The sequence below is a fragment of the Pempheris klunzingeri genome, chromosome 4 (assembly GCF_042242105.1).
Source record: "Pempheris klunzingeri isolate RE-2024b chromosome 4, fPemKlu1.hap1, whole genome shotgun sequence".
NCBI lineage: Eukaryota > Metazoa > Chordata > Actinopteri > Acropomatiformes > Pempheridae > Pempheris > Pempheris klunzingeri.
Genome location: NC_092015.1, coordinates 1081229 through 1102993, shown reverse-complemented (window position 1 = coordinate 1102993; position 21765 = coordinate 1081229). Strand labels below are relative to the sequence as shown.

The 21765-nt window shown below is 43.0% G+C and overlaps 1 protein-coding gene across 1 annotated transcript; it reads right to left on the bottom strand.

Moving 5' to 3' along the window:
* Positions 1-481: 481 nt before the first annotated feature.
* Positions 482-19964, bottom strand: ano7 (anoctamin 7). The gene is made up of 24 exons (XM_070829136.1): positions 19900-19964; positions 17195-17297; positions 15058-15136; positions 14746-14876; positions 13345-13452; positions 13128-13264; positions 12252-12309; positions 9262-9372; positions 8937-9102; positions 8761-8851; positions 8376-8472; positions 8048-8191; positions 7320-7457; positions 7096-7194; positions 6629-6731; positions 5950-6061; positions 5757-5811; positions 4586-4683; positions 3291-3478; positions 2353-2558; positions 2128-2273; positions 1232-1322; positions 792-911; positions 482-642 (listed from the first exon to the last, which is right to left on the bottom strand). Exons 2-24 carry the CDS (start codon positions 17282-17284, stop codon positions 487-489), a joined length of 2724 nt encoding a protein of 907 aa, XP_070685237.1. The 5' UTR covers positions 17285-17297; positions 19900-19964; the 3' UTR covers positions 482-486.
* Positions 19965-21765: the final 1801 nt, after the last annotated feature.

Sequence of the window (21765 nt, the reverse complement as noted above, 5' to 3'; positions counted from 1 at the left end):
CGCGGAGCTTCTGGTGGGGTTTGAAGGGTTAACTAGAGCGGTTGCAATCAATGCCAGCACCAAAGTCACTGCCACAACGCCACGCTAACGCACCACAGTGGTATTTAGCCTTGATGGAATCACAAACATGGACTAGGGCGGCGCGATCAGCTCTGGTGGCCACGTCACAGCCGTGTCCACTGGAATCGAGGGTTCAGGTCCTGCAGAGGTCTCATAGGATGTAGATCTCGTAGAGGTTTAGCCTAACAGAGGTCTGGTAGATATCGAGCAGAAATCTTGTAGTTCCTAAAAGTCTAGCAGTGGTTTTGTAGATCTACATCTTGAAGGTCTTGTAGGATCCGTAGGGATTCTGCGCGGTTCCTGTAGATCTTGTTGAGGTCTTGCGGCGGTCTTGTAGATTTGAGGAGAGGTTGATTAAAAGGAGGAGATCTGGTAGATGTGGATGTTGAGGTAGTGGGAGGAAATCCAACAATCCGCTGCTATGTTTCAGCGGCTGCCCGGTGTGTCAGGTTCCTCTGGGATCTCCTTCAGGTTCGGTGGAGGCGAGTCGCTCTGCGGTGGCGGTGAGCGTATGGATTTACGCTGTCGCAGGTCGCTGGACGGGACATCACTCTCACCAGGGATCAAGGTTTTCCCCAAAGACTGGACGCAGAAAACACAGGAACAAATATCTGAGACCGTCTGAGCTAAAACACACTGAGGTGAGCAGAAGCCCGACGACAACAAACCAGAAAAACGTAAAAACAAACTTCTGACCGTTTAATTTGAGTGTCTGAACCGGTTTGCTGTACCTGGTTCTCAGCCAGCGCCTCTTTAGCCATGTAGTGCTCCCTCTTCATCTTCATCTCCACCTCCTCGGGGATGTCGGGGACCATCAGGTCGATCAGACGGCCGACGAAAAAGACCACATGCTGGGGAGGAAACACAGGAGGAGGATCAGCAGGCTGCTTAGCCATGATTAGCATCGCTAAGATCCAGAGTCTCATTTGGGTTAATTCTGAATACGACTGTCACAGAGTGAAGACGTCGTTTCTCAACAGGAAGAATCCCACGAAGCTTAATGATAAGCTAACAGGCTAAGCTAGCTTACCTGAGGAAGGTGAGTTTTTATTTCAGAATAAGTTTTTTTTTTACCTTTGTGACTCCTGAGTAAAAACTAAAACTAATTAAACAAAAAACTAAAACCAAGTATTTAAAATCTAAACTAATGAATCAATGAAGAGATGCTGACCTCGAACACGATGACAAAGGTGAGTCGTATGGCGAGGAGGTGGTAGTACTCAGGCAGGTGTTCGCCGTCTGTGTCCCTGTAACCTCGATACCTGCGAGGACGACGGCGTTACCAGTCACATGACAGACACCTCACTCTGCTTCACAGGCAACTTCAGCAAGTTGTGTTGCTGACTGTAGTTGTGGTGACGTTGCCTACCTGCAGGGTGTGTGAAGGTGTTGCTGGCTGTAGTTGGAGTGACGTTGCCTACCTGCAGGGTGTGTGAAGGTGTTGCTGGCTGTAGTTGTGGTGACGTTGCCTACCTGCAGGGTGTGTGAAGGTGTTGCTGGCTGTAGTTGTGGTGACGTTGCCTACCTGCAGGGTGTGTGAAGGTGTTGCCTACCTGAAGGGTGTGTGAAGGTGTTGCTGGCTGTAATTGCGTGTTGACGTTGCCTACCTGCAGGGTGTGTGAAGGTGTTGTTGACTGTAGTTGGAGTGACGTTGCCTACCTGCAGGGTGTGTGAAGGTGTTGCCTACCTGCAGGGTGTGTGAAGGTGTTGCTGGCTGTAGTTGGAGTGACGTTGCCTACCTGCAGGGTGTGTGAAGGTGTTGCCTACCTGCAGGGTGTGTGAAGGTGTTGCTGGCTGTAATTGCGTGGTGACGTTGCCTACCTGCAGGGTGTGTGAAGGTGTTGCCTACCTGCAGGGTGTGTGAAGGTGTTGCCTACCTGCAGGGTGTGTGAAGGTGTTGTTGACTGTAGTTGGAGTGACGTTGCCTACCTGCAGGGTGTGTGAAGGTGTTGCCTACCTGCAGGGTGTGTGAAGGTGTTGCTGGCTGTAATTGCGTGGTGACGTTGCCTACCTGCAGGGTGTGTGAAGGTGTTGCCTACCTGCAGGGTGTGTGAAGGTGTTGCCTACCTGCAGGGTGTGTGAAGGTGTTGCTGGCTGTAGTTGCGTGGCGACGTTGCCAGGGTGAAGTTGACGAAGCCGCTCAGCGTGCTGTCTCGGGTGTAGCGGTAGTACAGGCGCGGCAGGAAGGACGAGGTGAACGCGATGAGAAAAGCCTTGAGACAGGTGAGGAGACTGTGAGCAGAGCGCCAGGTGAGGTGGGCGTCACAGGTGCGAACACAGGAGCGGTCTTACGTTGCTCAGCACGGCGATGTGAGTGATGAACTGCAGGATGGGGAACCAGATGCCGATGCCCTGAGCGCGCTCCACCACCGGGCGGCGATATTCAGTCACAAACTTCTGAGCGTCCAGACGGAGCTCCACCCAGTTATTGACGAGAGCGAAGAGAGGAGCGAGAGGACAGGCCGCCACGAAGATGGTGATGAAGCCGAACTGAATCACTGAGGAGGAGGAGGGAGAGGACAGAGAGAAGGAGGAGGAGGAGGACAGAGATAAGGAGGAGGAGGAGGAGGAGGGAGAGGACAGAGAGAAGGAGGAGGAGGAGGACGAAGAGGAGGAGGAGGAAGAGGAGGAGGAGGGAGAGGGAGAGGACAGAGAGGAGAAGGAGTTTACCCTCAGTTTACCCCCAGTTTAGCCCCAGTTTAACCCCAGTTTAATCCCAGTTTAGCCCCAGTTTACCCTCAGTTTAACCCCAGTTTAGCCCCAGTTTAACCCCAGTTTAGCCCCAGTTTAGCCCCAGTTTAACCCCAGTTTACCCCCAGTTTAACCCCAGTTTAGCCCCAGTTTAACCCCAGTTTAGCCCCAGTTTAGCCCCAGTTTAACCCCAGTTTACACCCAGTTTAACCCCAGTTTACCCCCAGTTTAACCCCAGTTTAGCCCCAGTTTAACCCCAGTTTAGCCCCAGTTTACACCCAGTTTAACCCCAGTTTAGCCCCAGTTTACACCCAGTTTAACCCCAGTTTAGCCCCAGTTTACACCCAGTTTAACCCCAGTTTACCCCCAGTTTAACCCCAGTTTACACCCAGTTTAACCCCAGTTTAGCCCCAGTTTAGCCCCAGTTTAACCCCAGTTTAACCCCAGTTTACCCCCAGTTTAACCCCAGTTTACACCCAGTTTAACCCCAGTTTACCCCCAGTTTAGCCCCAGTTTAGCCCCACCCATCCAGGACTCACCCATCTCCAGGTATTCGCTGAAGAGCCCCTCACAGACCAGCAGCTGGTAGTCTTCCTGCCAGGGAGCCGTCCCCACCTCCTCCTCCTCTTCCTCTTTCTCCTCTTCCTCTCCTCCCCCCTCCTCCTCTTCCTCTCCCTCCTTCGGCCGAGGCCTGATCTTCCTCTTCTGCCACCACGACCTCAGCTTCCTGCCAAATAATGAGCCTGTTTCATGTGACGACTTTAAGAAGGATCGACTTCACTTTGTTCTCTTGAGATCAGAGAACCTGGTGAATAATAAGAAGATGGAACGTTCTCACAGCTTCTTCTTCTGTTTACTGAAGGTTCTTATCTTGTTCTGACAGACAAACATGTTCTCAGCCAAACTGTGAGTTCTCCTGTTCTCTTTGTTTTCTTTGTTCTCAGGTGTTTTTATCTCTTTGTCACACAGGTTCTTATCTGGTTCTCACAGGTTCTTATCTTGTTCTCACAGGTTCTTATCTTGTTCTCACAGGTTCTTATCTGGTTCTCACAGGTTCTTATCTTGTTCTCACAGGTTCTTATCTTGTTCTCACAGGTTCTTATCTTGTTCTCACAGGTTCTTGTTTCCTCACAGATCAGCAGCGTCAGGTATATTTCACCTGATGTATCAGAGTGATTCAACTAAAAGCTCCAGTCAGAGAAAATGTATTAAAGCAAAGGAACATGATGACTGGAGTTAATGTGATTTATGTTGATGAACGTCTGATCAATACCTGAATGAATTCAGTGATTCAGAAACATTTACTGTCACTTAACATGTAAACAGACACACAGATCCTGTAGAGAGGCAGAACGCTCTTCTCATGAAGTAACAGAAGGGCTGCATTTAGAAATAAGAGGAAATAAATAAATAAAAGAGTTTTCTGAATAACTGTGCGTCTAAAAATAAAGTTCTAAGCTATAGAGGCTCTAAAATTACTGAAAAAATTGGGAATCATTAACGAAAGATTCCTTAAATAACTAAATAAATAATGAAACACGACGACGTCAGTGTTCCAGAGTTAAAACTAAATATTTAGTTCACATTGAATATTATCTGTCATCAAGTGATGATCATTAACGTGTCAATAATAATTAGTGTTATTTGTCCTTCTGTTGCTGCTGCAAATCAGTAAAGTCTCTTATCTCATCTTAATGTCTAACAGGTTAGTGTCTCTAACTAGTTTAACCAGTGTTTTATCTTGATATGTAGTCTCAGACCAGCTCCAGTCTCCCTCTGACCAGGTACCACGTCACTCCGTCTTTCAGTGTTTCAGTGTTTCAGTGCTTCTTACGGTAAAACGAACTCCTGGACGTTGTTGATCAGCTGTTTTCCCACCATGATGACCAGCAGCTCCTGAGCCAGTTCAATGAGACACCCCCCCGCCCCGCACTGCAACACACACACACACACACACACACACACACACACACACACACACACACACACACACACAGATTCATTAATAACAACAGTTCTACTTGTTAAAGCGTTAGTGTGGAAGAAAACAAGGTGACTCATTAAAATAATTAAGAATATAGATGATTCATATGTTCTGAAGTCATGAATAGTGATGAAGATGAACTCAAGATGTTCCACAGGTTGTGTAGATGTAGAGCAGACAGACAGACAGACAGACAGACAGACAGACTGACAGACAGACAGACAGACAGACAGACAGGCAGACAGACAGACAGACGGTCGGTGCCTGGAGGAAGTATTCAGACTCTGAAACAGCGTCACAATGATCCAGAGCCCAAAGTGACTCCTTCATGATGCTTGTTGTGTCCAACCAACAGTCCAAACCTCAAATCTATTAAAGGAGAATTCCAGTGTTTTTAAACCTGGGTCCTCTGTGGACAGATTCTGGTAGGAACAAAATGTTTTCAGCCGGCAGCTGCGAACCAGACTCCATTGACAAAAATGGCCATTTTGGCTCACAGAGTGCTGGAGTTGCTGCCGCAATCTTTTACTTTGTTGGTGTTATTGTTGTTACGCAAATATTGTGTTGGATCTGAATTAACCCTTTAAAACTCTCAAAGTCACACGATAGCACAAACAAACTATCGGACCGAGGCAGCAGTAGACCAGCTGCTCCCATGTAAAATTAATGTTTTTTTCAATGGAGTCTGGTTGTGGTTCTGATAGTATTTGTGGGGCCGTCGGGCTCCAGAGGTCCAGCGGTTCCTTAGTTTATTTGTTTTATTGTGACATTGAGCCCATGTCTCGGGGCAGAGGCCAGCCCACCTGACACAGGTACAAGGTCCAAAACTGGAGCATTTAGTGCATGTAAATGCACTGTTCATTTCATTTTAAAAAACATAATAATATGATACATTTTTCTCTCTCAGGTTTATTTATAACCTGATGTTTTGTTCATGTGGAACTCTTTTACTGTTTTAGGTGAAATTATCCTTCATCATCATCTTCATCATCATCTTCATCAGCACCACAGTGTGACTCACGTCTTCGTTGCGAACTCCAAACAGCATCTTGTAGTGTCCGGGGTAACCGACGAACCTGAACAGACACAAACAGACACAAACAGCTGAAGTAGCGTCGTGTCCTCTGATTGGTCGATAAGCAAATATGAGAATAAAAGAAAAAGGGGGAACATGGTGATGAACTCGCTCTGATTGGCTGCAGCCTTTCTCTCACCTGCCTTTGAAGAAGGCAATGTAAACTGGAGACGAGTAGAAGTTGACGAACTGAAAGATGAAGACTTTGAGGATGAACATGTCTTCGTATTTAGTCTGAGTCCGATGCATCTCTGACAGAAACACAGAGAGAGAAATGTTTTAACAACGAGATCATCCGACCGAACACACCCGCAGTGTACATACACCACAGTACACAACAATACTACACACACTGAATGGTATGTTTAATCCTCAGTCTTCTGTGTCCACATCCTGGTGTGTGAGTGACTGGTAGGTAGTAAAAGTGTTGGAACTGGTCCAGTAGATCACCTCAGCCAGCAGACACCAAACGGGCTGCAATGGCTGCAACGTGATCCTTTGGGACAACTGCACCTGATCACAGTAGGTCCACTAAAAGAGCTTGTTTGATCCACTGACAGGCTCAGAGTGTTATTCTAAGTGTGTGACAGCATCATGGAAAGGTCACACCATCGACACGGACTTCATGGTGCATTCAGGTGCACCTCATAAATTCAGAAATCTATACTAATATGACCATGAACATAGTTTAAAATGGGAATGTTTCTTTTCTTTTTATTGTCTTTGTTGAAACACATATACCTGCTGCTACTTAAACAACAATATCATATTCATTTCTACAAAGGTATATTTTTGAAAATGATTCTAGTGCGACTCACCCCAGCGGGTGAGGATGTGGGCCAGTGAGGTGTAGATTCTGGACAACATGAGGATGACCAACAGGTTCAACACAGATCCTGAAAGGCTGGCTATCCTCCCGGCCTGGACAGACACACAGAGAACAAGAAAACTCACCATTTAAATGAGGTAGATGTAAAGACAGTAACAGAAATGATTGGTTGGTAAGTTATGGAGTTCCTCAGGGAAGCGTCCTGGAGCCTCTGCTTTTCTCTGCACACACGCCAGACTACATTCACTAAACCAGTGATTTTACCTCACAGGACACAGGAGCTGTTGGTCTTGTGTTGTTGTGTGTTGGATCTGAATTAACCCTTTAAAACACCAAACAACACAAACAAACTAACTAATCGAGGCAGCGGTAAACCATTAACTCCTGTGTCCTGCACCGTAAAGTGACCATTAATAGATTTATGGACGCACAACAGCTGTGTCGTCTTGTACTCACAGAGAAGCTGACGAATTTGTTGCCGGACTTGTAGATGATGATTCTGAGGATGCAGCGATACAAAATGATGGCGATGAGGAATATCACCACCACTGTTACCTGCACACAGGAGGTTCAACTTACTGCCACTGTTACTGTTGTTTCCTGACTCTTGTATCTGCTCCTGATGAGGCGTTCAAACGTGCAAACACGTCTGGATTCAGGTCAAATGTGAGGAGACTCACCATGATGATGATGACCATGCAGCCCGTCAGAGTTCTGTTGAGTCGTTTATTTTCAGGAAAGTAAGGCTCCTCTGCTCCGGTCACCGGGTTCCTCACCGTCATCGGCGCTATGGCTGTGAACTCTGGACGAGGTCGCTCCTGTGGAGGACCGAGGGACGACGTTCATGAACCCCCAAAAACCCTCTTGATCAAAGATATTTAGCAGCAGCATACGTATATTTATTAGTTATACAACACAATCTAACAGCGCTGCAACTTCTGTTCAGTGGATGTCAAATATCCATCCACTAAATTTACATGAAAAGAGATTAAAGTGGTACATTTATAATAAAAACAACTTGAATATTCTCTGAAAAGTCCAAAATTTGTGAGCAAAAACTCAGAAATTGCTGTTCAGAGAAAAAAATACTTTGAAAAATTGTGTTTTTGGGCTAAAATCACAGTTTTTTCTTATCGCTGAGCAAACAGCAGTGTTCAAATGTATGACTTTAGAATCTCAGATTTTCTTCAGGAGTATTTTCTCCTAAATTATCATTTTAATCTTGAACAATATCCAAGTTTTCTCTAATAAATGTCTGACTTTCATGTTGGAAATAGAGTTTTTTCTCAGAACATTAACCCCCCCCTCCTTGGCTCTGTATTTTTTATTTTTTTTTTTTAAACCTATAATGGCCGTATTATATCGATACATGACTACAGGTGAGACAGGTGTGGTGTGAGACAGGTACCTCGATGTCCTGGAATTCGGCGCAATCCCAGCGGTGAGAAAGCGACGAGCAGCTTCTCTTCCAGGACTCCAGGAAGGTGACGGCCCACAGAGACATGAAGACACTGAAAAACACTGTTCCTCCATTATCGAAGAGGAGACCCGCCTACAGACAGACAGACAGACAGGTGGGCAGACAGACAGGTGGGCATGATTAGATGTTAATTCACCTGGGGCAGAGTCATAACGGCAACACAGTCCTAGCTATCAACCCATAAGGTGTCGGTGTCCTCTAACCATCTGACAAGTGACACCATCACAGACAGGAGGGTGGGTGGGCAGACAGGTACCTTGTAGGTGACACAGATGCTGGAGTAGTTCCAGTACTGGCAGGTGTTACAGAGAGGACACATCATGAAGCTGTTTCCACTGTTACACACCTCCATCCTGCACACAACACACACACAGTTACCACAAAATATCTACCAGGCCTTAAACTTCACCGAGGCTACGGCGTGTAGATACAACCGAGTGTCATCAGCGTATCAGCGGAGAGAAATATAATTTGTCCAAGAGGAAAAGTATTGATAAGAAACAACAGGGCTTAAGGTGAATCCCTGATCATTAAAAAATTCACAGATGTGCAGTGAATTGTGGGATACTGATGACCAAATTATTTATTAGCCGTTTCAGCTGTATTTTCGGCCTTTTATAACTTTTTGATTTTATACTCACGCTGGAACATCAGTGGCCATGAGCCAGAATCCAATCAAGAAGATGATGGTCCCAACGAGCGACGCCGGCAGCAGCCAGCCGGTGTAGATACCTGCAACCGGTCAAAGATCACGTTAAAACAGAGGAACAGTAGGTGGTGGTCGAGGGTTTGGTGCCGCTGTGGCTGCTGTAGTTACCGAGCCAGGCGAAGTAAAGCGCTATCTTCTCTCCGAAGTACTCCCTGATGTGATCCAGAGGTTGGTAGCGTCTCCAGCAGGACCACTGAGCCCAGAACGCGTACAGGACCTGTCTCATGCCCAGAGACTGGGGGGGCACCGTCGGTTTCGGCTGCTTGAAACGACCCTGCGAACCGAACAAAGTTGATTATCAGCCTGGATGCCGGCGCTGCCGCTACCAGACTCACCATCTGGTCGTGTAAGATCCAAGCATCCCATCAGGGAGCCTCCTACGTGTGACATCACTACAGCGGGGTAAGATGTAAGAGGTAAGTTACGGTCCTACCTCATGCAGGGGGTAGGCGGCGGTGAACACCTCCTCACTCAGCAGCCGGTCGATTCCCACCTCCCCCCGTTTCACCGAACCGTACGAAGTCCTGGCCAGGATCTCGTACAGCTGGAGGAACAGGACAAGGTCACTGAGAGGTGGACGAAGCCACCGTAACGTCACCCGTCGGTAAGATTAAGAGAATCTTAACCTGAATATTAATTCTAAGATGTTTTCAAAGTTTGGTGCAACATGATTTGTTGTTAAAACAGGATTTAACTTTAACTGAATCCTTGTTGGTCTGAAACAGAGAGAATATTATAATATTATATAATATAATAATATAATATATTATAATAATATTATATTATTATATGATAATATTATATTATATAATATAATATTATAATATATTATATGTTATAATATAATATAAAAGTTACTGTTCTTGTTTTATTGATTAAAGCTTCAGTTTAGTTTTTAATCGCTAACAGTACATTTTCACAAGTTGTTTAAATTCCTGAGTGTGTGTGTGTGTGTGTGTGAGTGTCTGTGTGTGTGTGTGTGTGTGTGTGTGTGTGTGTGTGTGTGTGTGTGTGTGTGTGTGTGTGTGTAGCTCTGTGTGTGTGTGTGTGTGTGTGTGTGTGTAGCTGTGAGTGTGTGTGTGTGTGTGTGTGTGTGTGTGTGTGTGTGTAGCTGTGTGTGTGTGTGTGTGTGTGTGTGTGTAGCTCTGTGTGTGTGTGTGTGTAGCTGTGTGTGTGTGTGTGTGTGTGTGTGTGTGTGTGTGTGTGTGTGTGTGTGTGTAGCTGTGTGTGTGTGTGTGTGTGTGTGTAGCTGTGTGTGTGTGTGTGTGTGTGTGTAGCTGTGTGTGTGTGTGTGTGTGTGTGTGTGTGTGTGTGTGTGTGTGTGTGTGTGTAGCTGTGTGTGTGTGTGTGTGTGTGTGTGTGTGTGTGTGTAGCTGTGTGTGTGTGTGTGTGTGTGTGTGTGTGTGTGTGTAGCTTGTGTTTGAGGAGGAGGCGTCGCCGCTCGCTGCATCCGTCTGCTGACTGAAACATCCTGGACTCTGAGGTCAGCAGGTCTACATGTCTGAGCCAATCAGAGGAGGCCGTGATGACCACGCCTCCATCCAGGCGCTGACTGACCGTCAACCCTAAAATATTACAACGTTTTAGAAAAGACGAACTTTTCTAAAACTACTTTTGGTTTGTTTTGTGTGTCGGCTGCTGCTTTAGTCTTTTTGTTCAGTTTGGAGAAAAACAAATTATTTATATAAATTAAACGTTCATGTTTAGTTTTTTCTGTATTTTCTGCGGCTTGAAAATCTAAAATGACTTTTTTCTTTTTGTGTCCAAATCAAGTCTAATTTCTGGATTTAGGAATTATTTTTTTCTTTTTCTTTTTATTGCTTTTTTATTATTTCTTTTGTTTTTATTTATTAATCATACATTTGCATTTATTTTTTTGTCTTTTTCTTGTTTTAAAATCATCTTATATTTTACTTTTATTTTTAATTTTACCTTAATGCAAAAAACCCAATATCAGAAAAACAGAAAGAAGACTTACTGTTTTGTCTTTTTTTAAACACTTCAGGATAGAAACAGATAATCTCTCATTTTAAAACCTACATGAAGAAAATAAAATGTAAAAAAGGCGACAAAAGGGATGAAGAGATGCTGAAAATACGACAACACGGATTAAACACGCTGTTGTTTGATGAAATTTACCTGCAGGAGACACTTTACACTAATTATTTGTTTTTCCTCTCCTGTTTGTTTAAAAATGGAACAAGACAAACAGAGAATCTGCATTTTAGCTTTCTGTTTAAGCACTTTGTTGACCGACAGGGAGGAACCTAATCTCCAACCCCGGAAACCCCGGGGGCCCCCGAGGACCCCGAGGATCCAGGTCTGGAGTCTGTCTGTTGGTTTCTGCAGCTCAGATCCAGAACAGTACAAACCAGGATCAGCTGATGAGTCCAGTCTGGTTTGTCTGTTTGCTCTCTGGGTGTGAGGGCGTCTTACATCAACATCATCATCATCATCATCATCAACATCTTCTCCGTCCTCCAAAGGGACATCATTAAACATTTAAAGGGCTTTAATGCTGCATTTACATTCACATACTCACACACTGGTGGGAGGCTTCAGAGGTTCAGACCGCTTAACTTCAAACTGAATGACGACCTGCTGCATTAATCTGGACATCAGATTTGCTTTTACGCATCCTAAACTTTATTCTTCATCCTTTTACAGTGTTTGTCGCACAGTAACGAGCCCTTTCTTCTGCTCCTTTAACATTACAACATTTCATCCATCCATTGTCTAGACCGCTTATCCTTCAGGGTCACGGGGGAGCTGGAGCCAATCCCAGCTGACTTTGGGTGAGAGGCGGGGCCACCCTGGACTGGGCACCAGCCAATCACAGCTGACTTTTGAACTGATGTTGAGACGCTGAATCAGAAAATGGAGGATGTACTTCCTGTAGCCTGCGTCTTAACTCTAATTAAGTTACTTAAAGTCTGTGTCTGTTTTTTGATTTCCGTTATACAACACGTAGTTCAGACTGCCAACTCAGCAGGGACGAGTTATCGTCTCTACTAGGGGAGTTACTAGGGGCGTTACTAAGGGTGTTACTAAGGGCGTTACTGAGGGTGTTACTAGGGCATCACTAGGGCGTTACTAGGGCGTTACTAGGGGCCGGCCTACTTGCTAGAGTGCCAAACTAGGTTTCATTACAGAAGAGTCTACTGACGGGACTGATCGCTTTCCAGGTATTAGTCAGAGCCCCATGTGTTTCCATGGAAACGGATGAAACACTGACTAAAGGTTTTTATTCTGAGAGCAAACTGACGACAACACGAACACGTTTTAATTAGACCTGCTGTTTTGTTGGTAGCTGTAACTGGACGAGCTTTTAGCGTCCTCATCGCATTACTGCCAATAATGACGGTAAAACTCCTCCTCGGGTTTGTTTTGGTGTTTAAAGGGTTAAACTTCAGCCTCACTCACCACCTGGTGTCTCTGAGTCGTCTTGAAGAAAGTCTCTCTGTTGTCGCTGCCCAGAAACCTGCAGACAGAAAACAGCTGCTGACACTTCAGCTACCTTCAGCACTTCATACAACATCGTTCGTCACAGCTTTGACTCCTTTCAACCCTCAAACTTTAACTGACACTTTAACTCCTTTCAGGTCTCACATCTCCACGTTTGAACAGAAAAAAATAACAAACTTCTTCAGCTCTTCTGAACCAAACAACTTCCACTGTTCATTCAATTTACTTCAACGGACACTTCAACTTTCTAACATTTCAGCTATTTTGAATATTTCCAACTATATTTTCTTCCTCTCAAAAACTATACTACACTATACTATACTTTCTATAAAACATGTTTAATTTCTCAAAGAATGGTATTAAATGAAAAGTACAATGTTGATAACAGAACTGAAACTCATTATTATTTGGTTGGAAAGGGCCTGGGTGGTATGAATGAGATTGAAAAGTTGAAGGATACCCAGAATGTTGTGAAGATGTGGACTTTTAATCAAGGTTTAAACAAAGTTGAATATTTTGAAAAGTTTTTCATGGGATTTGAAAGTTGAATAATACCTCAAATGTATTTAAAAAAGCGGATTATTTTAAGGTTTGAATGGAGTTTGTGCCTGAAAGCATGAATGAGAAGAGAAGAGTGGAAAACTGTTCAAAACAAAACTAAAACTAAGCATTTTCAGACAATAAACTAAACTAAATGATCAAACCTGATAACGTTGGTAACAGAAGTGAAACTCTGACAGGAAACAAACTATTGATGTTGAAGTGATGAGATGAATCAGGGTGAATAATGTTAATAACTACAGCAGATCAGTGGTCTGAGTCCGATGGTGTCACCTCTGCAGCTTGTTGTTCCTGAACTGACAGGTGTAGTAGTTCGGTGGAGGGTTGGGGACGTCCTGATAGAAAGGGTTGGGGAGGGACAGCTTGGACAGGACCTCCGCAGACCAGTTAGTCATCGGAGAGTTGACCTCCTGCAGGAGTGTGAAGTAAAATAAACCAGAAACACTCAAGTGAAATACAAGTGCCTCATACTGCGTTACAGGTGTTTTACCTGCAGAGGGACTCTGAGACTGATCTCCTCAGCGTAGTAACAGAGGACGCTCCACGGAGCACTGAGGAGGACATAACAGATCCTGGTCTTGGTCCGGAGGACCTCCCTCTGTAGAGACAAACAGAACCTGGTTTAAATCTTCTCTCGCTATTTATGGCGTCCCACAAGGCTCAATCCTGGGTCTCCTCCTGTTCTTTTCCCAAACTAAAGAACTGTACTATAACATATTTTTACTGCATATATCTGACAGCCTTAGTTACTTTACAAATTCAGATTATTAAAGCTAAATATAATCAATAATAAATCATGATATATTATTAGAGATAAAACAATGAGCAGTATATAAAAGTATGTAAAACTGAACACTAAAACTAATGAGAAGAAACTGCGATGATGCTAAACTGGATTGCTGTTTTTTTTTAATTTTTGATGAAGAAACAGCTGAAGGAGTATGAATGATATGAAAAATAGGAAGTCTTAATCAGCTGTGTTGAATATCTAAAAAAAAAAGTATGAATGTGATTTGAAAGTTGAATAAATATAAATGTGAAAGTTGTGTGAACATTTCAAAGTTTGAATGGAGAGTGAATCAGTAGAAAATAGTTGAAAAAACAGCTGAACGACTACGAAGAGCTGGAAAAGTGGGAAAGAGTCATATTAGGATGAATGGAATTGGAAAGTTGAATGATTCCCAGAGTTTACGGAAGATATGGAACATTTTAAGGTTTGAATTAATCTGAAAAAGTCAATGAATGTTTTAAAGGTTGACTGGAGTTTCTACATTAATGTATGAAGGAACTTCAGTTTATTCCAAGATTTAAACTTTATTTTTTAAAATTTTAATGGGATCTGAAAGTTGAATAAAACCTCTAATGGAAAATGATGACTGAATGTTTAAATGAGCAGAGAAGAAAAGTGGAAATGCTAGAAAAAGTGTAATTTTGAACATTAATTTCTTTCAAATCTGCGAAATATTTAGTAAAGTATTAAAGTAAAGTGAAAACATCCTGAATGAGCTGGATGTTTTGATGTTTGATTTCTTGGTTTCTATGTTGAAAAGTGTGGCAGGAATCAATGTGTGTCGTGATAATAGTAAATTTGTTGGTGAATCGTAGAATAACATTCACACCAATAAAACATAAAAAAGTTTTAACTGGCAAACTAAAAACTAAACTGATAACTTTAAGATCAATGAATCAATATTAATATAGTAACAAATCATTAAAGGATCCATGTCTTCTTCACTCGTGACGACACTTCTGTTCTTGTTTGACTATATTTGACTTTAGTGGTATTGATAAGTTTACTCAGGTAAATGATGAGCACACTTCCTCCAGCCATGATGGTACTTTACACCCCCAAACACGCTCGTATCTTCTCAGGTGTGTTTGTTTTACTCACCTCCTCCTGCAGCAGGCCGGACTGCCTCAGCTTGCTCAGGAACGTCTCCCTCCACTTCCTGTGGGTGGGGCTAACACCTGTCCCCTCCTCCTTCTGCGCGCTCACAGGCTCCTCGTACACCAGCACGAAGTCTGGCCAATAGGAGCGCAGGATTAGATCATCACTGATATGATGTCACGGCTGCTGACACTGAGCACGGCTGCTATTGGCTGGTACTTCGTGATGTCACAGGAAGTTGTTTCTTTGCTTGTATGAAACTGTTTTTTCAGACAGGATCAAAAATAATAACTCACAGTTTGATGTTTTACTCACCGACTCGAGTCGATCTGTCGCTGAACACGTTCCTGTCCGGGGGCCGAACAGGTGCATCCTGGGAAACTCCTGTGTTCACCTGGAGAGGAAACCAGAGTGCAGGTTCGACTGAAGTGTGGTCTGATTTGAATATTAGTTCTTTTCACCTGTTTTGTCTCCATCAACAGGATTAAACTGTTTACCCCCCGGCTCAACACCCCTTAAACACTGTGTTTGCCTCCAGGGCTCCCCACCAGAAAGGCTTCAGGAGGTCAGGTGTTTATCAGTACAGGTAAATGACATTCGGCCTCAGCAGAGGCTACACCGACATTGCGGCAAAATGTATCTTCCTATCAGAGCTAAGATGGTGTGAAACAACCTGTCGAGTCTGAGCTGTGTGTGTCGAAGGTGTGTCATGTCCGAACGCTGCCAGTGGAGATGGACAGTGTGTCAAATAAATGTGTTTAAAATGTGCATTTAATTACAAAATTCATACTGTGCAGCATTTTTTATTTTGCTGGACAGAAAAGTATAAGATGAGATTTGTAACAAAATACTTTAACAGCTTGTATTTGTGGATTTAAAATACTTAGAATATATTATTTAGGACATCAGTTTATTCTCAAATAAGACATTTTCATCCTCAGGTTTAAAACAAAATACAGGCAAAAACTAAATATGTGGATCAGGAAGATAATTAAGTGAACAAATAATAACTACTAACTAAAGGAAAGGACAAATAAAAGGGAAACACCTGCCGGCAGCACAGAGCAAACAAATCAAACACACTGAGGTTTAAAGGAATGTGAGCCATTTATTTCCCTTCATCATCATCATCATCATCATCATCATCATGGCTGTGTTGTTTCACTGGCGGCGGTCTGACGGCCTCTGTCCTGTTTATTATCCTTAACGAGGCTAATGAGCGCTGATTGGACTCACTGTGGTGAGAAGAACCAAACATTTGCGGTTCTCTATTGTTCTCAAACGTTTCATCACTCAGTCGGTGTTAAAGTGTGAGGAGCCGCCCCGTCTCACTCCGTCACACACTTCCTGTTTCCTGCTGCAGCGCCGCAAAAACAAACACTGAAGTCTCACCAAAAACCAGCTGAGAGCTCCAGAGAGTCTGGATGTTGTGTTTCTTTTATCATTTGATGGCACGATGCTAGTAGTTTCCACCTGTTTACAGTCTTTGTGCTAAGCTAGCTTAGCCTCCGATGGGGTCTCGTCTGTTGCATTTTCACATTGAGGTTGATGGATTTCGTATTCTGTAATTAAAAGCATCCTGTTTTAAAGCTGATTTGAGTATTTTTAAACTCATCTTATTTAAATGTGACGTTTAATTTATGGGCTGTAAGTTTCTGGTGCTTCAGTTTGTTTATTTGACTGTAATTTATGTTGATTTCCAGAGGAAACAATGGAACAGCTGACAAATCCAAATAATAACTTCATGGGGGGACTTTGACTCATTATTTCAAACAGATACTCTTAGTTGTGATAGAATCCATCACTTATTTTGTTGTGCGCACAAGATGTTGCTTCACTGTGAAATAAATGTGGAGGAATATTGTTTCCACTTTTGTTAAATTAAAATTTAATTCAGTATTTTAGTTTCTTGACCTGCAACAGAGAACATCCCCAAACAAGCATCATAGAGCCGCTGTTCTTTTAAATATAACTATATATTTAAAGGATTTTTAAACCTCGGCTTGTGGCCTGTGTCCTGTTCTCTAAAATCCCTGTTTTAGTGAATGTAGTCTGGTGTGTGTGCTGTTTGTGGTTAAACCAAAAGGATCTTCCAGGTCTCTCTCTGTAGGGATCCTTTCCATGATGCTGTCACACACTTAGAATAACACTCTGAGCCTGTCAGTGGATCAAACAAGCTCTTTTAGTGGACCTACTGTGATGAGAAATAAGTTATCCTTTAAATATATCAGTTTTAATTTTAAAAAAAACAGTGGCTCTAGGAGGCTTCCCTGAGGAACTCCACATGTTGTTCACTTTACTTTTCTATCAATTTTCCAAATCTTGTTCTTTCTTAGACAGTTAATCTTTCCAATACTTAATCAGTGTGTTATTGACAAGGTCACACACACACACCACACACACACACACACACACACACACACACACACACACATACACACACAGCTGTTACCATGTTGATGCTGCCGTAGTCGCTCTCCGGTACGGTTTCCATGGCAATGAGCGTGGAGTTGTCCTCACTCTGCTCCCCTCTCCGCCTCATCCTCCCTCACCTCCTGCAGATCCAGTTAACACACACAGAAATACATGAATATTTATATATTTATACTCACATACGTGCTTATTTACACATGTATGTCTCCACTTTTTAATTTCAAAAACAGAACATATTTTTCATATATTATATTTTTTCAGATTCTGTATTGTAAATATTTCTATTTTATTTCTATCAAGGCTTTTTGTTTCCTGGTTCTTCATTCTGTACATTTGAAAGTGAATCCTCAGGAGCATTTTAAGGGCTGTTTATAAGAAGAGGACGCAGCCGATGTGACATCAGCCGGTGGTTTGTGGACCGCCATTTTGAAGCCTCGAGTTTGGCTTTAAGGTCGTCGCCATCTTGGTTTTCTGGAGGCAAAAGTGACTCAACAGTGGAGCCTCAGCTGAAGAGCCTTAAAGCTGCATCCTCTCTAGTGTCCAGCAGGGGGCGACTCCACTGGCTCCAAACAGGAGTCTGATTGGATGGAAGTCAATGAGGAAAAGAGGCGACTTCTCTCCTGATTGATCAGCTCAGTGAACAGTTTCTGCTCTCAGTCTCTAGTTTACAGTCTTCTTCATTTAGTCAGTGATGGTCCATTTAGAGGAAGATACACCAGGAAGAGGGGGGCGGGGCTACCTGCTCACTGACCAATCAGAGGAGGTCTTTGTGGAACGAACATCACTTCTGGCTCCAAAAAACCAAGATGGTGACGCCCTTCAAACCAAACTCAAGGCTTCACAAACCAACAGGTGACGTCATCGTCTTGGTTTTTTGGAGCTTTTTGATGTGTTTTTATCTGTGAATGTTGTCCGCTGGACTGTGAGTGTTGGTTTGTGTCTATTGTTGGACGAGTGTTTTTAAGCTACTTTCATGCCCTTTTAAATTATAAATGAAGTATTCTGAATCTGAATCTGAATCTGAATCCATCATCTCACTAGAAACAATAGACAAATGTAAAGAACGCTCTTACGTACTCTTTAAGAGTCTCTAAGACTAAACGTGGGTGTGGTTTCCGTGTTTTAAGCATGTTGATCTAAACAGGATTAAAATGTTCTCAGTAAAACATTTCTGCGTCGTTAAAACGTTTTCATGAACTACAAAAACTTGGTTAACATCCGACCCCGTGATGGCCTCAGTCACAAATCAACTCATTTCAGAAAATGTAAAATTAAAACGTGTTTGTTTCTTGCTGAGACTTTAACCTTTTGTTCGCTGCTGCTCAGATTATTGATTATTGATTCATAAATGACACCAGAGCGTCACGGGTGAGAGTGAAAAGTGAGCCAATCAAACACATTTTCAACAATTAACTGAACTAATTGATTCGATTTGTTTCTTTCATCCACCATCAACATGGACGCTGAGTTATGGATTAGTGACGAGGAAAACCATTTGTCTGTTTGTGTTTTCAGACTTTTAAGAGTCACTCAGGTCAATAACGTCCAGAATGGAGACTAATGAACCCACACAGGAGCCTCCGGGGTCTTTTGCTGATTCTAGATCACCACGGTAACCGATGCTGCTGCAGGAGACGTCATCACCGTGAAGATCTGAAGCCGGAGTTTTCTTTTTTATTGTTTATTTTATATTACTATTTATCTATTTTACTTATTTATTTACCTTGCTAATATTTTACTAACTCTTGATGTTGATCTGGTTCTCACAGCATTTGTTTTAAACAGTTTTTTGCTTATTTGTTTGTATTCATGCTGCTGCTTTCTATGCTGCTACTGTAGCACCAGAATTTATTCCCGGGGATCAATAAAGTATTTCTATCTGTCTGTCTGTCAGTCTGTCTGTCTGTCATCTTCTTTTGAATTGCACCTTTGAGATAAAGCTGCTTATCCCTGAATCGTCGTGGACACGGTTTTAAAAAACGAGATGTGGTGGAACAAACAGTTTGTAAACAGCCAGTAAAACAGTCGGAGCTCGATCGGCAGGTTTTACTGTAAATATGACGTAAATATAAAGAGAAGTGAATAATAAAAGGTTCATTTCTGTCACAGTTTGATGGTAAAAGTTCTTCTTCTTCTGTAGAAACACTTCTGATCCCACAGGAGTGAGTTCAGATGTTTTATTTCAGAAATCGGTGGGATGAAATTTAACAGACGTAAAATATACATAAAAGGAAAACGTGTTTGTTATTCACACATAGATAACCATCAGATTCTCTATTATAAATAAATATATCAATACAGTTAAGCCCCTCAGGTTCTTAAACTAGAATATTACATTTACACATAACAATAATAATAATACAAAGGAAATAATAACTTCCAGATGTACTGGCTGCACCTCCTTTGGTTCTGAGCAGTTCTACATCAGTCTGGTGAAGTCAAGAGGTTATTAACATTATTATTTCTCTGCTTGGCTTCAGTCTGACGCTGACCTGCTGAACGTGCTCCTATCTAAACTGTCCGAACTTCATTTCTTTATTTTATTATTGTCTAGATTAGAAAGACTCCACTGGGCAGCCCCTCAGACTGTAAGAGACGGTATTATAGATCATTACTGACCTGGAGTCTGTTCACCTGCAGCTTCTCTCTCCTCACTTGCTCCAACAGCTTTTATGCTCTCTGTTTTTGTCCCTCTGACTGAATGTCTCGTGCAGGCGGACTCACCTGTCTGCAGGTCTCAGGTGAAGCTCAGCTGAGTCTCCAGCTTCGGAGCAGAGCGGCCGTCTGTGTGTGTGTGTGTGTGTGTGTTTTTTCAGTCTCCGGCTGCTAACTGACCACTATAAGCCCCGCCCACCATCAGCTGACCCCGCCCCCCCGCGTGTCTCCTCCGTCAACTAAACAAACACTCACCTGTGTTAGGTCCTGTCAGGTGTCCTGCTGACTAAACCACAGAAATAACATCTAATGAACACAAGTGAAGAGCAACAACTACTCAGACCCTCCACACAGTAAAACACTGAGTGGAAACACTGCATTCACACTCTGACCAGGGTGAAAGTGTCAGAAAATACTTAAAAGGACCAAAAGTAGAAGTACTCATTCTGCAGGATAATGTACAGCATCATGGAAAGGATCCCTACAGAGAGAGACCTGGAAGATCCTTTTGGTTTAACCACCGTTATATCGCTCTCTGCACACACACCAGACTCTATTCACAAAAACGGGGATTTTACCTTCAACCACACCAGACTCCATTCACAAAAACAGGGATTTTACCTTTAAACACACCAGACTCCATTCACAAAAACGGGGATTTTACCTTTAAACACACCAGACTCCATTCACAAAAACGGGGATTTTACCTTCAACCACACCAGACTCCATTCACAAAAACGGGGATTTTACCTTCAACCACACCAGACTCCATTCACAAAAACAGGGATTTTACCTTCAACCACACCAGACTCCATTCACAAAAACAGGGATTTTACCTTCAACCACACCAGACTCCATTCACAAAAACGGGGATTTTAGCTCACAGACCACAGGAGCTGCTGGTCTGCTGCTGCCTCCATCAGTCAGTGTGGTTCTTAGGTTCTTATATCCTTATATAATTTCACTGAAGAACTATTTAAAATGCAATTATTACCATATATAATATATCATTACCATATTTCTAAATCCATGATACATAATGATGTTACACTACATGTGCACTAAACACTCTGACCATATTTCTATACATATTTATCACAGGTAAATGTGTTGTAATGAGAGCCGGACTGCAGGTTTCATCGTGTTCAGTGTTTATTATGTTTCTGTAGATCGGCTGTCAGCAGCAGTTTGCAACGCGGCTGTCTGATTGGACGAGCAGAAGGGCGACGCCCCCTTCAGGACACAGACAGTTTTGAACAAGCTGAGTTTATTCTACATCAGATCTACTGTCGTCTACTGTACACACAGATTATTACACAGCGGACACACACACACACACACACACACACACACACTAATGCCTCTACACTTGTGAGGACCCATTCACCAAACCCTGACGACCTCACAATGTCCTCACAATGCAGGTTTACAACTGGTCCTCACAAAGATAGATAGATATCACACACACACACACACACACACACACACACACACACACACACACACAGAAACAGAAACGTCTTTGGCCAGAAGCAGCTTCTTCTTCTGCTGAACAAACAACGACACACACAGGAGCTGCACGGGATTGGACGGTGATGTCATTGTGACAGTGATGACAGCGAAGCAAAAACACACACACACACACACACACACACACACACACACAAACACACACACACACACAAACACACACAGATTGACAGTGTATAGTGTGTATTATTGTGAGAAACTGACTTTTAACATCTGAATATTCACTTCCTGTGTCAGTTGGTTGAGTCCAGGTGAGCAGCTCCACCTGCTGTCAGAGTCAGGTACCTGCACTGAACAGCAACACTAAGGGATTATGGGTAATGAAGTTGAGGTAACATGTCTTAAAACTAAAGTTTTTAATCTGTGATGCAACTGAAAGTCTATAACTGCTAACACGTAATATTT

Coding starts and splice junctions, on each gene's coding strand:
- ano7 (XM_070829136.1), bottom strand. CDS start 17,284: ATGAGGCGGAGAGGGGAGCAGAGTGAGGACAACTCCACGCTCATTGCC. Junction 14,877..15,057: donor CGACAGATCGACTCGAGTCG/GTGAGTAAAACA, acceptor CCTATTGGCCAG/ACTTCGTGCTGGTGTACGAG. Junction 643..791: donor AGGCGCTGGCTGAGAACCAG/GTACAGCAAACC, acceptor TTCTGCGTCCAG/TCTTTGGGGAAAACCTTGAT.